General features: G+C 32.9%; 1 protein-coding gene across 2 annotated transcripts; it reads left to right on the top strand.

The window, feature by feature from the left end:
- The first annotated feature begins 468 nt into the window (after positions 1–468).
- LOC146528150 (uncharacterized) lies at positions 469–18,775 on the top strand. Of its 2 annotated transcripts, XM_085204359.1 has the most exons (7): positions 469–2,012; positions 3,503–3,797; positions 4,558–4,578; positions 13,531–13,720; positions 14,233–14,385; positions 14,744–14,842; positions 15,327–18,775. In XM_085204359.1, the coding sequence occupies exons 1-7, from the start codon at positions 620–622 to the stop codon at positions 15,555–15,557; spliced, it is 2,382 nt and encodes a 793-aa protein (XP_085060485.1). In that variant the 5' UTR covers positions 469–619; the 3' UTR covers positions 15,558–18,775. The 2 variants fall into 2 exon arrangements, with proteins under 2 accessions (XP_085060485.1, XP_085060486.1); XM_085204360.1 differs by lacking the exon at positions 4,558–4,578.
- Positions 18,776–19,663: the final 888 nt, after the last annotated feature.

Raw genomic sequence — 19,663 nt, 5'->3', positions numbered from 1 at the left:
AATTTAAACGTAATATAAATTTTATTAAATTTAATATTTTTAATTTTATTTTTGATTATATTTTTGTAATTGTCTATGGTATAGTTTATGGTAAAAGTATACAGAAATTGTTTAAAATATTAAAAATTACATAATCTTTATATGTAACATACATAATTATAAAGTACCATGAAATAAATTATAACAAGAAACAATCGAATAATAATTTATTTTAATTTGTTCATACAATATCCAATCTTCCTCTCTACCTTCACAGATTATAAATGAAACACTTATGCTATATTACCTGTCCAAAACAAAATATTTTTACCGAACTGACAGTTGTGTTACGATGTCTCGCTCTTACTTTTAGATAAGAACATCTATATAATTTTAAGCAAGTTAGACAAAGGCAAACAATGTTTACATCCAATGTGGATGAAACAGCTATATATATATATAGCTTCAAGGGCTCTCTTCAAAATGATCGGTTTATAGTTGAGGACAGGCGTTCCCATATCAAAGATTATTTTATCGAACTCATTATACGTCAAAATGGCCATAGTTGCTGTTTATTTAGTATTATCGTGTTCATTTAGTTATTTTAGAGTCAAGTGCGAATAAGTGATAAGCTACAACGATGTTGCATAATGAGGGACAGTACGGTCCAAACGACATGCCATTAAACGTTTCACAAGCGAGTATGATGAGCGGTCGTGTAAATATAGGTAACAATCTCAACAATCTGGAGAAAATGCCTCAACACCCGCCACCGCCGGTGAATTCACACTTCAACTTACCCGAATTCAATCCGTACGGTCTGAATATGAACGTTGGGCTAAATCAATTCCAAAATTTCCATCCCGTTGGTTTCCCACAGAATCACATACAGAATTGGCAGAATAATGCGTTGCCCATAAACTTGCAAATGAACAGCCAACAAGGCTACATGTACGGGAAGCCAGACACCGATTATAAAGAACAAAGCTGCAGTAAAAACATGCTGACTGTCCCCCAAGTGCACACAAAGGCTTTCCACAAACAGATGGGAATGGACATGGACAGTTACCCCGTTAATGATTATCGACATTATTCCGAATATAATCCTGATTTAAGTATAAAATCACACAAATCAGAAGCAGATATAAGACATATGCATCAAAACCCTAGAATGGATGACCGTATCATGCATCCACCATATTTAGAACAAAATTTGGACTTAAGCAAGCATAAAATGCCTAACAGCTACCCAAAGCCTCTTACAATTTATCAAAATTCCCAACTTTCTATAACAACAAAAGAAGTTGATCACCAAGTACACTTAAATAATCATATTGATTTGAGTATAAAAGGTCATAAAATGGATGAAAAGAGGTATCCAGAACAAAATATCTCAAGTACAATTAAACCAACAGAAAGTTTACCATTTCCGGAGGCCCAATTGGATTTATCAAGACCTCAAAAACCTGAAAATCCTTTTCCTTACAACACTGACATAAACAACAGATACTATAAAGATTCCCGACGACGAAGCCTCGAGAATACAGTGAAAATGATTGAAAATATAATTTCCCACAATCAAAAAAATCAAGCCGAAACCTTTACCTCTAATAATGAGACATCTAAGAAGAGTTTACCTAAAGAAACAGAAAGTGCTATAGAACCCAAAATTACCGAAAAATCAATTAACTATAATGAAAATACCCCAATTGAAAATACACCAACAGCAAATGAAAATGATAAACAAAATGATTCAAACATTGAAAATAATGATAACAATGATTATGAAAATGAAAGCAGCGATGAATCATCCTCAGAAGAGGATATCAAGCCCAATATAAGTAAACTACCAATTATTCCCATAGATGATTCTGTCGAAATTAAAATAGAAGTTGTTCCAAGTATAATAGACATGGAACACTTGAACCCATTCCATAGAGATATGCATGGAGTTAGGGGAGAAGACGTTGGAGACACAGACATTGTTGATGCTGAAAGAAGTGTCAATTTAGCTAGGGAAATTATATCTAATAGTAAGTATTCTTTTTATAACTGTATCTTTTACATTGTATTGTTGGTTAGACAGGGAATATAGAGTTAAAACAATCCGCACATTCAATTTATGTAGTTACCAGAGTAAAGAAGTGAAAATAATTCATTCATCAGAGTGGGAATCAAACTCACAAATGTTTCGTTTACAGTCCAATGCTATAGAACTGCATCAACTTTTTTTATTCACCTGTTTGGTCAAATGGAATATTTACTTGTTGTATATTGACACCTGACACAATGTTGCATTGAGTTACAGAACTCAACATAGTGTTTTGTAAAGTCTGCAAAATTGGAAAAAGACCTATGTTGAGTTAGCTTACTTTCATTTTCGAGGGCATGATGTAGTAACTCTATACTAATTTCATCATCAACGCCATCGAGGCACAGCGTCACACACGTTATTGTAAACGCAATGATTGTAGGTTCTATTCCAACTCGAATGAAATTTTAATTTAAGCTAATTAAAGAACATACTAATTTCATTTGATTATTCCTTAATGTTTTTTTTAAGTTTAAGTAAATTTCCTTTACATGTTCCACGAGTACTTAAATTATCGACCACAGCGGGATTCGAAACCGCGCCCCTTGGACGCAGTCCAAGTACTCTAGCCAATTAAGCTGTACGTTGAAATCTCGCTACCGCGCAACTATATCTATATAACAATTCTATACAATACTTACTACTTGTAGTGGAATATTATAAAGGTCGTCGTGTCGTATTGGAACAGCGTGTGACTAAATAATCCGTTGTAGGTTCAATGTCGATTCGGGGGAACGACTAAATGTATTTAAAATATATATTAAATTATTTTATCATATTTGTCATATGGAAGATAAACCAGCGGCGTCAAATTCTGTCACTCAACAAGCAATGTCTTAAAAATTAAGCAGAAAATGATGAACGGAGTTTCTTAACGTTTCTTTCTTACGTTCCTTCTGCCTTACCTGCTATGTGTGGGACAGATATTGCATGTTGAGTGACGGAACTCAACACCGCTCTTCTATACCAACGCGGGGAATAATTAAAACTGAACACATAACTGTCGCATTAATTGAAATTCTTTATCATGTTGCTAGGTGCAGTAGTACCTCTGTAGGGAGATTGTTACAAAGTCAACTAACTGTACAGTATATACGTTGTTATCAAGAATCGTTAAAAGACTTTGGTTATATTTAATATATATATTTTTAATTTTCATGTTTTATAGTGATTAATATATATTTTTTATTTTACCCAAAAGCTGGAAGAACTCCTCTTGCAACTTTACGTAAATTTTCAATTTGTAAGGAGACCGCGTGTTCTGTATAACACTACGCTGCGGTTTGTATAACACCAGACTGCAGAATGGAAATAATTTTAGTTTCTTCGGGTTGAGATCAAATTCAAACCCCATAACTACTATACATAATATATTCCTTATTGTCGGACCGTTTTTTAATATTTCGTAACATTATATTCTCCTTGTTTAAGACATCCAAGTCCAAGCTGCGTACTTCGAATGTCCGCATTGCAACTTATACTTCGACAACCCAAAGCGTTTTCTGATCCATGCAAAATGGCATGGCTTTGGCCTAACAAACGAGAAACGCCTAGAAAATCAAAAAGAAAAAGAAATGCAGAGACATATGAAGAAGGAACAGAGAGTAATGGAGAGAATGAATCAAAATGAAGTGACTGATATGAACGCGCCAGGAAGGAAGTTCAGCTGCAAGGATTGTGATAAAGTGTTTAATGGGAAAGCGGCATTGAAGAATCATAAGGCTAGGTGAGTGTTCCTTCTATTTTTTTTTAGCTTCACGCCGTATCCCGAATGTAGCAGGGTAGGCTGAGGGAACCTAGTGTTGAGACACTTCGTCCCACAGTTACAATTGAAGTTTCGAGATATTGTGTTGCTTATTGAGTGGTGGTTGTTACCAGACTCAGGAAAAGAAAATGTTGAATAATTTCTTTCCCCGAGTGGGAATTGAGCGTTTTTAGTCACACGCTGTGCCACGTGCCACGGCCATTTTTTTTTACTACTTTTTGGTTTTAATCAAAAGTGGAGAATGGTGTTTCGTCACTAAATTCTTTCTGCCTATAACATAAATGTATATAAGTTGCACAGATTTACTCAAAAAGGTCAATCAGTGTTTTAAGTTACATAAAAAATAATATTAACCAATTTGTAAGTAATAGACCTTTCTGAGTGCGTTTTTATCATAGGAAATAGTTTATGGTTATAATTAAAAGTGGAGAAAGCAGAGTGTTATCACTAGGTTCTTTCTGCCTATTTTAATTTGCTAAGCTTTTACTCAGAAAGGTCGAATTATGATTAACTTACATTAACTAAATACAAATCTATATAAATGTTAAATAATTTTGTACTAATCTTAGTTTAATGTAAATAAGTCGTTTAAAGACAATTAAACCGTAATTGACGTCTCTGAGTACATCTTTTCTTTGTTTTTTCTTTGAATTGGTTATTTCTGTATAAAGTGATAATAACTTAAATATTTTCTTTATTTTCACGCACTTTTGCGGGGTAGGCAGAGAGAACTTTGTGATAGGTAAGTGACTCCATTCTCCATTTTTACTCTACTTTAGTGACTTAAGTAGTGATTCAGTAATTAAGTGGTCATTCGAGGACGCCCTTTCTTTAGAAATTATAAACGTGGCGCAATGATACAGCGTCTTGGCTGCATACGCATGTGGGTTCGATTCTCAGTAAGGGGGTAATCAATTATCTGTATTGATGCGCTCTAGCAAGACAGTGCGGCGTTAAGCTACGCCACTCAATACGCAATGTCTTGATAATTTGTTGGTGAATGGAGAACGAAATTTTTCTTTCTGCCTATCTGTGAAGCTAAAGTTAATAAGAACAATTTTATATGTATAATGTTTAATAATGCTTTTTCTATGCCTCAGTTATAACGTATAACGGTTCTATAGCACCGCCCACTGCACGCGATAGTTGTGGATTCATATCCCACGCGTTTGAATAAACGGTATTGCTTTTTTGTAAAAAAGTAAACATTTAGATTATTGTTGGCTTTTTATGAAAACTATTTTCAGATGTATAGTGAAGTGTCTTGTCACTATATCTTCTCAATTTATTAAGTTAATGGGCAAAAAATTAAATTGCTCATGCGTTTACTAACAAATTTAGCGGAACTCAACGCCGCATTTAACTAAATGGAGAAAATGGCTACACCGATTATAAATTATAAACACTCCCTCGAGAGAAGTTTTATATTATCGCGTTCATACTTCAGACACGTTCCATCTGCGACAAGATGGCGTCGTTTATTACAATTTCTTTTAAGTTCATTTAAAAAAAGGGATTTTGACGCTGCTTCGTCTTTAGTAATGTATGCAGGGGGAACCTACTGTTTCCGTCTAATTTTCGAGACATTGGGTCCCTTCTCGTCCCAGTAACAACTGGAGCGAGGAAATGAAAATAATCACTTCCCGAGTGCGAATTGAACCCTCAACCGTCGCGTTTACATTTTCAAACGTTTATCTATTGTGATTGTGAGCGTAGCGGGCTCTTGCTTTCCGCCTAAGCCAATTATTGTTCATTTGTTGCAAATTTATTTTTTGTTTTTAAATTTGAAATATTAATTTTAGAGGTCATAGTGGTGAATGTGGGTTCGATACACACTCGAGGAAATGAATTATTTTATATTTTTTAACTCTCACTATGAGGCAGAGCGCGGCGTTGAGTTCGACCACTCAACACGCAATTCCTCTTAAATTTGGCAAAGAGTGGGCAACGGAAATGTCTTAATGGGAACGGAGTGTCCTATTACTACCTAGTGTCAGGTTCTCTCTGCCTACGCCGATATTTACGACCGAAGTCGTAAGTAAGATCTAGTTTTAAATATAAACATTCTTTCATGCGAAATTCGAATACGCAATTATCGTACATACATATTTAGTCTGGCACAGCGTCTGCGTCACTATGGCGTCGACTCTTATATTTTATGTTTATTATCTTTACTTTTTCTTGAAGTATACATTTTTTTTAGCTTCACGCTATATCTTGCATACAGCAAGTTAGGTTAGAGAATATAGTGTAAAAACACTCCATTCCCCACGCACCGCCCAATTTTCGATACATCGAATTCATGCAACTATTAAATAATTCTAGAGGCCAGACGTGGCTGCGTTTAGAGCGACTGTAAGCGCAGGTTGTGGGTTCGATTCACTGGAGATAATTAAATATTTAATATTTTCATTTTCTTGTTCTGGTAACGAGACAAAGGGCGACGTTGAGCTCGGCCACTCAACACGTAATGTCTCCGGAGTTCAGCGGAATGGTGTAAAACGGAAATGTCTTAATGGGAACAGAGACCCTGCTACGTGCGAGATAAAGCGTGAAGGTCTTTTACAAACGTTGCGCTCTGGGTGGCGGAACTCAACACTGCGGCTTTGTGTAACTAAAGCGGACAAATGAAAATATTTTTAGATATAAGCATTCCACAATTTGAAACTGAATCCACCATGAAATTCTACCTGTGTGATTGCGTCATTTATTATATTCGTTTATTATATATTTATTTATATTCGTACCTTGCATTTGAAGCCTTCGTGGTGCATTGTCAGAGTGTTTGTTTGTAAACGTTGTCGTGGATTCGATCCTAACTCGGGGGTGTTTATTTTTTTTTACCCGCTGCGATGAGACAAAATGTGACAAACAAAATTAGGGTTCCGTACCTCAAAAGAAATAAAATGGCCCCTTATATGATCACTTCGTTGTGCATCTATCAAGGCTAATTTTCTGAAGACCTCGTGATGAAAGTACCAACTTAAAACTTTAGAATATGGAGGTCTACAGTCCCTTGGAACACAAAAATTTTACTTTAAAGTCAACGCAAGCAAAAAGATATTGGCCGCATATTATATGAATTTGCAACGTAATCTTAACATATACCTACTATACTTACCGTTGACCTAGAATTATGAAATTTGGTAAGAATTAAAAAAATAAAGCACAAATAGGTACCAGTACAAACTTATATTTGTAGTTCATTTTATACAAATCTGTTTTCAAAGTGAAGTTTCTCAACTTTTATAACCTACAATCATGAAATTGGTACTGAATTTTCGATGTACGATTCCGGCTCGCACTTGACCGCTTTCTTAATAATAATTCACGTTGTACTCCATTTTCGTTCTAAAGAAATGCTATTTCTAACCTAAAACAAAAAAAATCTTACTATAAACATCCACTCGTGTGGTATTCGAAACTATAACCATCTTTTAAACTAAACCAGCTTTGATTAATTTATTTTAGTTTATTTATCCTCTTATTTATTTATTTTAAGACTATTGACCGAAACTGTTTCATTTCCATTTTTCATTATCTTGGGAGGCGTAACCTAACACAGTCGAAAAATATTTACAATACTATGTAATAATCGTACCCATTAGTGGGGATCGAACCTGTAACTTTCGCGTACACAGTTCATTAATGTGTACAAAAATTCCTATCGGTTTTTATAAAAATATACCTTCACGCATCTGTAGTGATAAATCCACCCAGTTTCTAATTTTACGCTTATTTTAGACGCATAAAGCGCTAAGTGGCGGACCTCAACGCCGTGTTTTTCCGGAATCCTCTGAATAAACGAAAACATTTTAATTATTATAATGGTTATATAGCGTGTTTTTTTTTTGATAATTTTAAAATAGTAGCATAAAAGTGCGCCTGTAAACGCGGCAGATTGTGGGTTTAATTTCCACTCGGGGAAATGAAATATTTAATATTTTCATTTCCTCGCTCTGGCAACGAGGCGAGGCGCGTCGTCGATTTCCGCAACTGGAGTGGTGGACGGAAGTTTCTTAATGGATAGAGAGTGTCTTAACACTAAGTTCCTAATGTAGGAATGTAGATCGAACCCTCAACCATCGCGTTTACAGTCAATCACCACTGTGTCATGGCCCTGATGGCCGCCATAATTATATTTATAAATTAATTTCCTTATAAATTTTAATTACGTGATGTTTTGCTCCCATTTTGTTTTGTCAAATAGAAAAAAAACTAAGAGTTGTATGAAATGATTAACGTGATAAAATATAGGCTATAGCCAATTTGAATCAATACTTAACTGAGGCAAGTGAAACCTAGTGTTAAGACGACCCGTTTCCTACGCACCGCCCAATATTCGAGACATTGCATGTTAAATGGCGGAAGTCAACGCCGCACTTTGTCTTCTTCCTTCTAAAACAGACATAATAATTCCCACGAGTGGTTATCGAACCCTCAGACGTCGCGTTAAGTCATACGCTGTGCCTCGACGGCCAAACATTTATTTAGACTTATAATATTAGTATAAATATATATAAAGAGAACGTCGTACGGCAAAGTTATTTTTACTGAGCGTGGAAACGGTATAATCAATACGGACGCCCCACGGGATCGTATTCACGACCTCGCTGTAGGCACTGCCAGCCACATTACTGTAGAAATACTATAGAAATAATAAGTAATAACGAATCGCACGGAATAAATAGAAAAGCAACCCTATTTTGCCGCTGTTAGAGATGAGAATCCCGTAAATTAAGCTTTTGGGTAACAAAATTGAACGGAAAACGACTCTATGTATACGTGCTAGGGACGTTATTCCAGCTAGTTTCATTATTTTATATTGATATAGTGCGAAAATATACTTTAAATGTATGAGCAGTAGGGATGTGAGTTGAGGGGAATGAGGCTAGGGATGGGATTAACATTTGTGTCCTAAATAAATATTGTAGCGTTTCTAACATGTGTTATTTCTTCGTGTTATCATTTTTTTTGGAAGTGTTTTTTTTTTAGTATATAGTCTGTCTCTTTCTGTTATATGGATTTTGGTAGAGAGAAAGAAAGAGAAAGGTAATGATATTGTGGTTGGCATTATGGTTTTGGGTCATAGTCAGAGTAATGGTAGAAAGTGGATTATTTTTTATTTGTTACAAAGATAAAATAAAGATAGTATGGGGAACTTTTTCAATAACTGAATATTCTATAATTTAAAATAATCAATAGTTCTTAAGACAGACATCGAAAATGCCGTAGCTTATAAAAAAATATAACTGTTATTATAATTACCATTAACAAAATAAAAATTTAAAAAAGTAATGTCATATAAACTTTTTAAAGATCACAAATTTAAAAAATATATTAGACAAAAAAATCTTAAGTAAATATAATATATCCACATATATATAAAATAAAGCTTTATAATATCTAATATACATAAATTTAACGAAAAATCATTATACCTCAACCATCCAGACATCCACACACACACATAACGTCGTGTATACTGCATAAGTGCATACTGTTACTTTTATAGTGTGAGAAACGTCAAATAGGACATTCACCTCACGCGGGCATCGAACTCCCAACCTCCGCAGTGAAACGCTTAGTGACGTAATTGTATTAAATATTATAAGCATGTAGCTGCAAAGGTTCAGTGGAACAGTGTATATGACTGTAAATGCGATACTTGGGGGTTTTATTCTGACTCTGGCAAACAATGCTCTGTGTAGAGTTCCGTCACTAAGCACGCAATGGCTTAAGAATTGGGCGGGAAATGGGAAACGGAGTGTACTATAATCTAGGTTTCCTCTGCCTTCCCTGCCATGCGGAAAAAACCGTGAATGGCGAGGCAAAAAATAAAGAGAAGTCACTCTATTCTCTCTTATAATTTTATATAGTACTGTGCTGTACGACAGCCATTAAAATATAATAACGGTACCAATGCAGAGCAAATATAATATTTTTAATATATAAAATAAGTGTGCTACAGCAGTACCGAGTATTGATCGCTGGCCGCACGCCTCTCGGGAATGCACGTTCGTATCCAGCTGCGTCTGATATTGAAGCCGAGTGGCGAACTGGTATAACTGTATTATCATATTTTGTATGATTGTTTTGAAAGTACAGATTACATGAAAACAATGTGATTTAATCTAGTCTATGGTATATTCTTTTACTAGCTGCCCGCCCGCGGATTCGCCTGCGTGAACTACGTTATTATTAATTTCTGTCTCCATGAGTACCTACGTCCTATAAGTGACGTCCATGCAAAATTTGAGACTCCTAGCATTTGTAGTAACGAAGTTTCATACAAACTTTCAACCCCAAAAACAACCCCTTAGAAGTTGAATATTGCAAATTCCCGTCTTAGCGAGCACCTACGTCCTATAAGTAACACCTATGCAAAATTTCAGATTCCTAGCACATGTAGTTTCTGAGATTTCGTGACCTTTCGATTTTATATATATAGATAAATGGACCTTCAAAGGCAAAAATATTCTTTCAATTTGAATTAATAGTTTTTGAGATTAGAGCGTTGATTCAAACAAACTCTTCAGCTTTGTAATATAAATTATAACTTATTTTAAGTTGGATTATGTTATTCCATTTTGGAAAGGCAAAGTTGTTTTTTGTCTTATAATTTTATACATCCATGTTTAAAATTTTAGAATATTAAAAATAAGTTACGTCTAGTTAAATTCTAATCTAATATATCTACTTAAAACCTTTTAAAAATTGCAGACTTACGAAAAAATATACTAAATTTTCTTTTAAAATGTGAAGCGGGATTTAAGGCACGGGTCTTTTGGACAAGGTCCAAACGCTCTAGCCAATTACGCTATACGTTCTCATCTTAAACTACGGTAACGTTTTTTCTTTATGGTTGTTATTTTTTTTATGGACTTGGGAAAAATAGGATTTTCTATCTTACGTCTTAGAGGTCGATGTCTAATATTTAGTATAAGGATAGTGTGTAAATATTTCTTTAAAATATATATAACTACTAATTAAGGCTGACGGGGCGTGGCAGTGGCACAGCGTCTGCAACCGCGACGGTTGTCGTTTCGATTCTCACTTGGGAAAATAAATTATAATAAAATCGTTCTGATCACAAAACAAAGCGCGGTTTTGACTTCTGTCCCACACCACGTATTGTCTCGAAATTTGGAAGAAAAGTGGAGAACAAAATGTCATAATACTAGGTTCCCAATACCTACCCTGTTATGTGCGGGATACAATGAGAAGCAAAAAAAACACCATAAATTATATTATGATTGCGACGTGGTCATGGTGCAGTTGAGCGTGACTGTCTTTGCAGTTTACACGCGATGATCACGGTTCTAAAATTCATGGGGGATGTTTATATTTTAAATATTTTTTTTTCATCATAAAAATTTGGCGTTTGGTTATATCATCTTAGATGTTTACATTTTTTTTTATTAATTTCACGCTATATCCTATAAATATCTAGGTATATTACCTATTGTTAAGACACTCCGTTTCCCATTTTCCCATCACCGCCCTACTTTTTAAGACACTTCACATTGAGTGATGGAACTCAATTTCACGCTTCGTCTGCCAGAGCAGGAAAATCAATTGTAATTTTATATAATCATTTTGGGATCAAACCCACAACCGTCGTGTTTACAGTCGGGTGGTGTCGCACTACGTCGCGAATGCAACATATAATATAATTGATGATTATTTTAAACAACTGTTTAAAGAGTTATGCCCCCTTTTGCAATAGCTGTCTCGAGTTTGCGTGATAACAGTGTGTATGTATAATATTTATATATTTTATTTTAACTCTACTTAATTGTATTAAAACAATATTTAATTATTATTGTCAATTCTGTTGTTGTAATAATATATTGTTGTCGTTGAGTAACACAACTCAATACGCAATGAATCAGGTATGTGGAGAGCGGAGTGTCATGACATTAGCTCACTAGTCAGAGGCTTACGTTGCTTTGCTGGATAAAGCGTGTAGCTAATAAAATATTATTTGTCAAATGATTATTATTGTATGATTATTTATATTTTTCCTTTGCAAAATCTATTCTATACTTCGTATTATAAGGCTGAAGGGCTTGTTTGATTGAGCGCGCTAATATTTGCAACTACTAGTACAAACTTTAAAGATCTTTTTTTATATCGGAAAGCTAATTTATCAAGGAAAGTACTTGCGGTTAGAGTTACCTCCGACACTTAGGCCCGTATTTATATAAGGCACTTAACTCTGAGATTGATCTTGGGTGCCGTTTTGATTTACAAATTATTATAATCTATGAATGAAAACGGCATTTCAAGATCGATCTCAGAGTTGAGAGCTTAGAATGTTTAGTTATTTTCCCAAGCAGGCGACACCGCCGGTACAGACTAGTTGTAATATGAAGTAAAAACTATAGAAACACAATATTCATCACGCCACTGTAGCTATTTTAACATAGAGTTATAATTCTAAGCGTCTCGAACACGCAACCAACGCGTGGGCGTATCGATTACTTACCCCCACTGCGCTACCATGGTGTGCTACTTAATGTATTATAGTCGTATCATTATATAGCATCTTCGTGACTCAGTGGAACAACTAGGACACCGTCTGACTGTGAGGATGGTCCTGGGTTTCCAACTCTAATTAGTTTCATGTTATTTTAGTGGTCCTATTTAATTGACTTTTTATTGCGAAAACTAAAGTCCTGGCCCCGCCTTTGAGAATATATCTACAATTGCTTCTGCCACCTTGCTCTCTCTCTTTATTTTCCATGTTTTGCGAGTATTGGACGAAAACTTACATTTTCTAGAAATAACGCGCATTAAAATTGTAATCTAAGACCGCACTTTGTTTATTCGCGTACGAAGAACGCTTATATATTGAATATAAACATTCCGTTAAGTGGACTTTGAACTCACAAACATCGTGTTTATAGATGGGTCCCAACTGTGCCATGATGGTGTCTCTCACCAGCCCTTCAAAAGGTCATTTCCTGATTTCGATCATGTTGATTGTGGTGCAGCCTGAGTTGGTTTCATAATGTAATTATTGCCTCCTCATCACTGTAGAAAATAGCAATTTTAGCTACTATATCACTCACGGAAGCCTTTGCCCGGCGGAAGAACCTGCCGATATCGTCTTCTTCGGCGTCAGAGCAGTAGATGCATCCCTTTCTATATCTTGTAAGGCGACGACAGCGTGTGATAATCCTGTCGTGTAGGGCACTTTTGACAGTCTTAGTTCGGATGATCACTACCGACTCGTATGTAAGTCCCTGAGATTCCCTGATGGTCAGGGTGCGTGAATTTTCTCCCCCTCCGTATCCATTAATAAGGTCAGCTTTAAAAGTTAATGGTTAGATAAATTAGCTAATTATTTCTACCTTTCGACTGGTAATGTCTCTATTGCATTATTTAGCTTCACACTTATATCCTGCTAAAAGTAGGAGACAGACATTAAGTTTCCCCTAAGTTCTGTTTCCCATTTTCCACCGAATCCTGGAGTAATTGCGTGTTGAGTGACAAGTTAACAGAACGCCGCGTTTTGCCTCGATACAGGAGCGAGAAAAAAGGAGGAAAATAAATATTTCATTTCGTCGAGTGGGAATCGAACCCGCAGCCTATCATACTTACAGTCGCACACTTATATAATGTCTTTGCTATAATCCATAATCTCTGAATTTATCAATAACTGACCCAACACATCTCTTATTCACAGATATCATCCAAAAAGCAGTGCAACGAATGCTGCACGAGATTGTAAGATCTGTGGCAAGACTACAGTGGGGTGGAATGCCATGAGGGCCCATATGAAGACCCACAGCAGCGAGTCTGGGTACCAATGTGCTGATTGCCCTAAGAGATTTAAACATCCTCACTCATTGGCCAAGCATAAGGATACGCATTTGGTAAGTATTTAGAATATAAAATAATTGACTGTATTTTATTCAAAATATTTTTTCTTCAAAACTAAAATTGTAAATAATGCGATTTAAATACTTAGCCTCAGTCAATTATTATAAATCTTGATTCATTATTAAGTCTTTATTTGTAATCGTTTCATTTCAATAACAAATCATCACCATCAATGAATTGTAAATTAATTCACAGAAGAAAATGTTTGACTACCATTAGTTTTAAAGCTTGGTTCTATTTAAATAAACTTACGATTTAAACATACTCATGTAAATTACAATCTAAAACAAATTGATTTATATTTAAATATCTACAATTTTTAAACATAACTAAACTATGACAAAACAAGGAAAAAACATATTATGGTCATTAACAGGGTTTTTATTTATCTGATGTCTTAGGGACTCTTGACTTAAACTAAGATCAACAATTGTTACAGTTGTTAAATCACAACTTTAAACAATTTGATTTAAATCGAAATTAATCATTTGTACTCAATTTCTAGGAGAAGACACACGAATGCCAACAGTGTCCAAAGAAGTTTGGTTCAACAGCATTACTGAATGTGCACATGAAAACACACGAGCGTTTCTTGCGTGGCGCCACCTTTAGATGTACTTACTGTGGGAAGGGCTTCTTTGAGTCGTATAGTTTACAGGTAAATATAATTTACCTTATTATCTTTATTTTATTCAAACAGCAATCATGCTGGAATGTAAAAAACCTTACTTTTTTTGCCTATTTTCACATACAAACGATACTAATGATTGTAGTAAAGTTTTTTTTGTAATTCCAATAATTATGCAGCAAGCTTATTGAATATTGTTCCCAGCCAGAAGTATAAATAGTACTGTAACAAAACTTAAATAAGCAGTATTTTTAATAGCGTGAAGATAAGAAAACTTCTTAACTTCGACCGTATCGTGACCAGTGAGGATGAATGTTTGTTTCATTGTCATGCAAAAGCTAGTGAACATAAAATGTCAAATGCTAACAATTATATATTAATATTACAGGTACATGAACGAACACATCGTAATGAAAGACCGTATCTGTGTGAGATATGCAACACTAGTTTCGGTACTAATTCAAGTTTGAAGCGTCACATTAAAGTGGTGAGTTTAGTTTTCTTTAATTAAAGAGAGTTTGTGTTTTGGAGGTATGTTTGGTAAGCGCACTTACAGCCGTAAGTGATTCCCACTCGGAGGAACAAAATATTTAATATTTTGTCTCCAGAATTCGACGGAAAGTGGGGAAGAGAATTGTATTAATGGGAACAGAGTGTCTTAACTCTGAGTTGCCTACACTGCTATTTGCAGGGTGAAGGTAAAAAAAGCACGATGTGGTTGGAACCCACACATATTATTAACAGTATGATCGTTGTGCCGAGTCCTAAGTTTCTTTTCGTTTTTAATATAAACATTTATTAAATAATATAAACATATTAAATAATAATAGTCAATAGAATTGAATCATACGGAAAAAAGCGAAACTAGTTCTACGTAACACTGGCAATGTGTTACCCAAAGAATCAAAGGTTGACTGTAACTTAAATGTTTTTTTTTTTTACTATATGTATTATTATTTCATAATTTCCAGTCTCACAGCACATCGAAGCCGTTCGAATGTTCCGTTTGCCACCGCTGTTTCGTATCCGAAGTTATAAGAGAGCGTCACATGTCGAGAAATCACGGAAACCCCGAGGATTTCAAGTTTCGATGCAAGCAGTGCCCGTGCAAATATTTAAAACTGAAAGATCTAAAGAAACACACGTACAAAATCCATCCGAAAGGCAAAAGGAAGAAAAAGGTCCAATCGGAAAGCGAATAAACCGATTTCGACGTGTTTAATCGATTTTCATTGTAACGGAATCGATGTTTTGATACAACGGAACGGAACGGAACGTTCTGTTATGAAACAACGTGGGGTAGAAGAAAATGATGGGAAACAACGGAGTGAATTATTTTTCGTAGTTTCGTTATTATTGTTAAATAAAGGTAAGTGTGTTTGTTTTGTTTTAATGGAATTCAGGGAAGAGAAGATGTTAGTTTCGCTTCAATTTAGTAAATTGTTACTAACAGTGCTATTTATTGTGGTCTTATTTAGTTTTCTTTTAATATGAAATGTTCGTAGTGGAGATTAGTGTGGAGTGGTGCAGTCGAGATTATATTTTTTGTTACTGATAGTAGTTTCAAGAATATTGTTATATATACAAATAAAAACAGTTGGCAGAGGGAACCTAATGTTAAAACACTCCGTTTCCCATTCTTAAACATTTCTCGTTTAAATTACTTTCAATTGTAATTTATTATAACATTTTTCTTATTTTCTTTAGTGTAAAATATATATTTCTTCATCAGACCACTAGCACTGGCTGTCTCAATTATTTTTATTATTAACAAAAAACGAAATGGTATTTCGTTTTTTTATTATCATTGGTGTTAAGTAGATAATAAGAGTTAAATTGTAGTATAGATGTTTTAAATTAAGTAAATTTAAGAAATCTATGTCTTTTCGAAAATTTTCTTTCAATATTGAAATTTGGTCGGGTTTAGAGGTTTTGTTTTTATTAATAAAAGCTTAAAAATTAAAAAATATACAACAATATATTCTATATTGTAGGTTCGATTTTCACTCGGCGGATAGAAAATATATCATAATATCTTTTATCCTAATTTTGTAAGAATAAATCTATAATTGGCTTAAATTTAACGCAGCTTATAACCACTAGGTATAATTTTGATTCGCTGTCATATTTTTGGATCATGTAATAATTTATTAAACTTATCTTTAAAATGAAAGTAATATCTGAATCCGACCTCTTTTTGTCCAACTAAGAGTATGAATTAAAAAATTTCTTAATTCATGTTCATTATAATCGAAAATTATTTTAAAATCTCTGTAAAATGAACCATCTTTTATTCTTTTAAAATGTATTTAAAATGTATTTTTTTATCATAGTAAATACACAAATGATAGATTATGTGGATTTAAATTTTTAATTGTTGTAATTAGAAATATTTGTTTGTTCAGTGTTAATCTCTTTAACAACAAAGATTGATTTTTGTTTCTTTTTAAATTTGGTCACAGTTTTTTATATTTTGAAAATGGAACTTCTATTCGACAAATTAGGGTAGAAAATAACAAAAAAAATAGCTTTTTTAAAATCTTACTGTAAATATAAAATTGACTCGAATAATCCTTTTTTCTTTTTAAAATTTTGACTATGAATATAAAATAAAATTATGTATTAAGTACAAAGTTTTTCAACAATTGCCTAAGCTTTTTAAAAAAACTCAGTTTTTATTAAATCCTTATATCTGTATATTTTTTTTTAAATTATGATTATTTTTGTCTTTTCAAAATAATTTCTTTCTTGTGTTCATGAAAAATTATATCATATAAAATTAAAATTACCTGCCTATAATGCCCTAAATGATTGCCAAAATTTTTTTTAATATCACAACCCTAGAATGAAAGGGAAGTAAGGCAATAATTATAATTTATGATAAATCAACATAATAATCATCTTTTATAGAAAATGAAAACTACATTCTTTATATTGATTGTATATAAATGGCAGAATTTAACGCGACGCTTTATCTCTTCTGAGCAGGGACTTCCTATGGTTGTGCGTAGGTTGAACTAACACATAGTAGAATGTCTTTGTATAAATTATTTTCATTTTCCCGTTCTGCTAGATAAAGCGTAGCGTTAAGTTCCGCCACTCGACACGTCGTGTCAGGCGGCGCGTGGAGAACGGCGTGTCTTAACAACTTGCTATACGGGAAACAGCTGCTGACAATACATGTTTATGTTAAATATTGTTTATGTTACAGTATTAAAATTTAAAGTCCATTTGTTGAAGAAAATTATTATCATTTATTTTATGATTAATTTCATGTGCAATTTTTGCATTCATGGCCCAATACTTTATAAATTTTGAATATTTTTCGTTAGTAAAAAAGTCATACTTAAAAAGACATTTTTCTTAAATGATGTAAGTTTAATTTATATTTTTGGCCAACATTTTATAAATTAAAGATTTTATTTTTTCACATAAACGAATTCTAAAAATCAAAACATGACTTGTGTTATCTATTACGTGACTTTGTCAATATGAAAAACACCATTGATAACAATGCTTTCATTTTTATTCTTTAAAATTGAAAGCAACAATAGGATGAATATTTCTCGCTTAATTAAATAAATTATTAGTAAAATAATAGTAGTAAATTAATATTGATTGGTTGAGGCTGTATATTGTTATATCTTCGCCTCGTTTGAAAGGTTTTTATAATCATTATTAAATATTTTTAAAAAGGCGATAAAATAAATAAATTTCTTTACAATTTATAGACGTAAAATTAAAAGGAATTATTGTTTAACAAACATTTTTAAATTAATGAGTCTTACTTACGCCATTAAATTAAATGGCGGTAATTTTTAAATATAGAACTAATTATAATTATAGATACAAAAGTTTATAAATAATAAATATTAATAGATAATTATAACATTTTCACTGTTCACGAGTTCGATTCTCCGTTCGGTACTTTTACATTGTAAATAAGGTTTTTTTTAAATAAAATAGATGGTGTAATATATTATTATTTTTTATTAATTAACCTTAAATTTTATGGGATACGAGGTTTTTTCATTTAATTTAGCGGATAAGACTTTATTTTACATTGTATGAGAATATAGATTTAAGTTTATATTATCTATATGCTGTTTAATTCTTAAGTTATGTCACTGTCAAACTAATTTTATATGTTCTTTTCCTTCAAACTGAAACATATAATCAATGCCAAATTGATTTTATGTATTTATTTAATGACAGATAATTATTTATTATACATCTCTGAGTACCGCTAATATGCGTTATCATTTTTAAATATTTGCTTCTAATTTTAGTTTTAGATCACATTATACAAACAGTTTGATAAATTTAAAAAGATTTTAGCGTTATCATTAGAAATTATACTAGAATGGACATACATTAAAAGGATTTAAAATGAAGAATGAAGAAAGAAGAAAAAAGAAAAGAATTAAAATTTATCTTGCTCATCGTTGTGGGTTCGATTCCCACACGGGGGTAACGAATTATTATCATTTTCTCTGTCTAGAATGGTATGTTGTGGCTTTGTTCCGCGATCCAATACAGAATGCCGTCAAAATTTGTGATTTGTGATTTGTGTGAATCTTCATTTACCAATGAAGATTTTTAGTACATTTCAATAAATACACATGTATTTATTGAAATGTAGTAAACATCTTTTTCTTTTTTTGAAAATATACCTAAGCATATTAAAAAATAAAACAAAATTTTGCTATCTATTCTATTCTCTTAAATAACATGATTTGCTAGTTGTCGTCCCTTCTAGTTTCTTTATAGTGTTAACTAATTGACATACGTTTTACATTAGAGTTTGACGAGACATCGTATATTTATGTCAGTAGAACTTCTGTCATTACTTTTACTGATAACACTGAAACTTCTTCACATAAGATTTTTTAATTTAACATTGGCGATTTTTTGTGCTAAAAGCTTTTATAAAAATACAGTCGAATTGATAACCTCCTTTTCTTACAGAAGTCGGTTAAAAATATAGAAATATATAGGAACTTTTATTTGTTTTAAAGAGTTTCGGATTACGTTCTACAAGTTTAATTTTCATATATTATTATTCTTTTTATTAGAAACGCACTAGATATTGTATAGACATAAGATTTAATGTATAAATTAGTGTTAAAATAGTTTTAAATAAGACTTTACCAAAATTGTAAATGTCGTCTTTGTCACAGATAACAAAATAAATATTGCAATTTAAATAGTGTTTTTATTTTAAAAATCCTGTCCTTATTTGTAATTTTATATTGTCAGTAATAATAAATAACTTAATTTAGTTAAAATAGGGATGTAGCAATTATTA

Source organism: Heliconius melpomene, chromosome 20 (assembly GCF_056956725.1).
Source record: "Heliconius melpomene rosina isolate 202511_hmr_F chromosome 20, ASM5695672v1, whole genome shotgun sequence".
Classification (NCBI taxonomy): Eukaryota; Metazoa; Arthropoda; class Insecta; order Lepidoptera; family Nymphalidae; genus Heliconius; species Heliconius melpomene.
The sequence above is the reverse complement of the archived record's forward strand: the minus strand, read 5'-3'. Positions and strand labels throughout refer to the sequence as shown.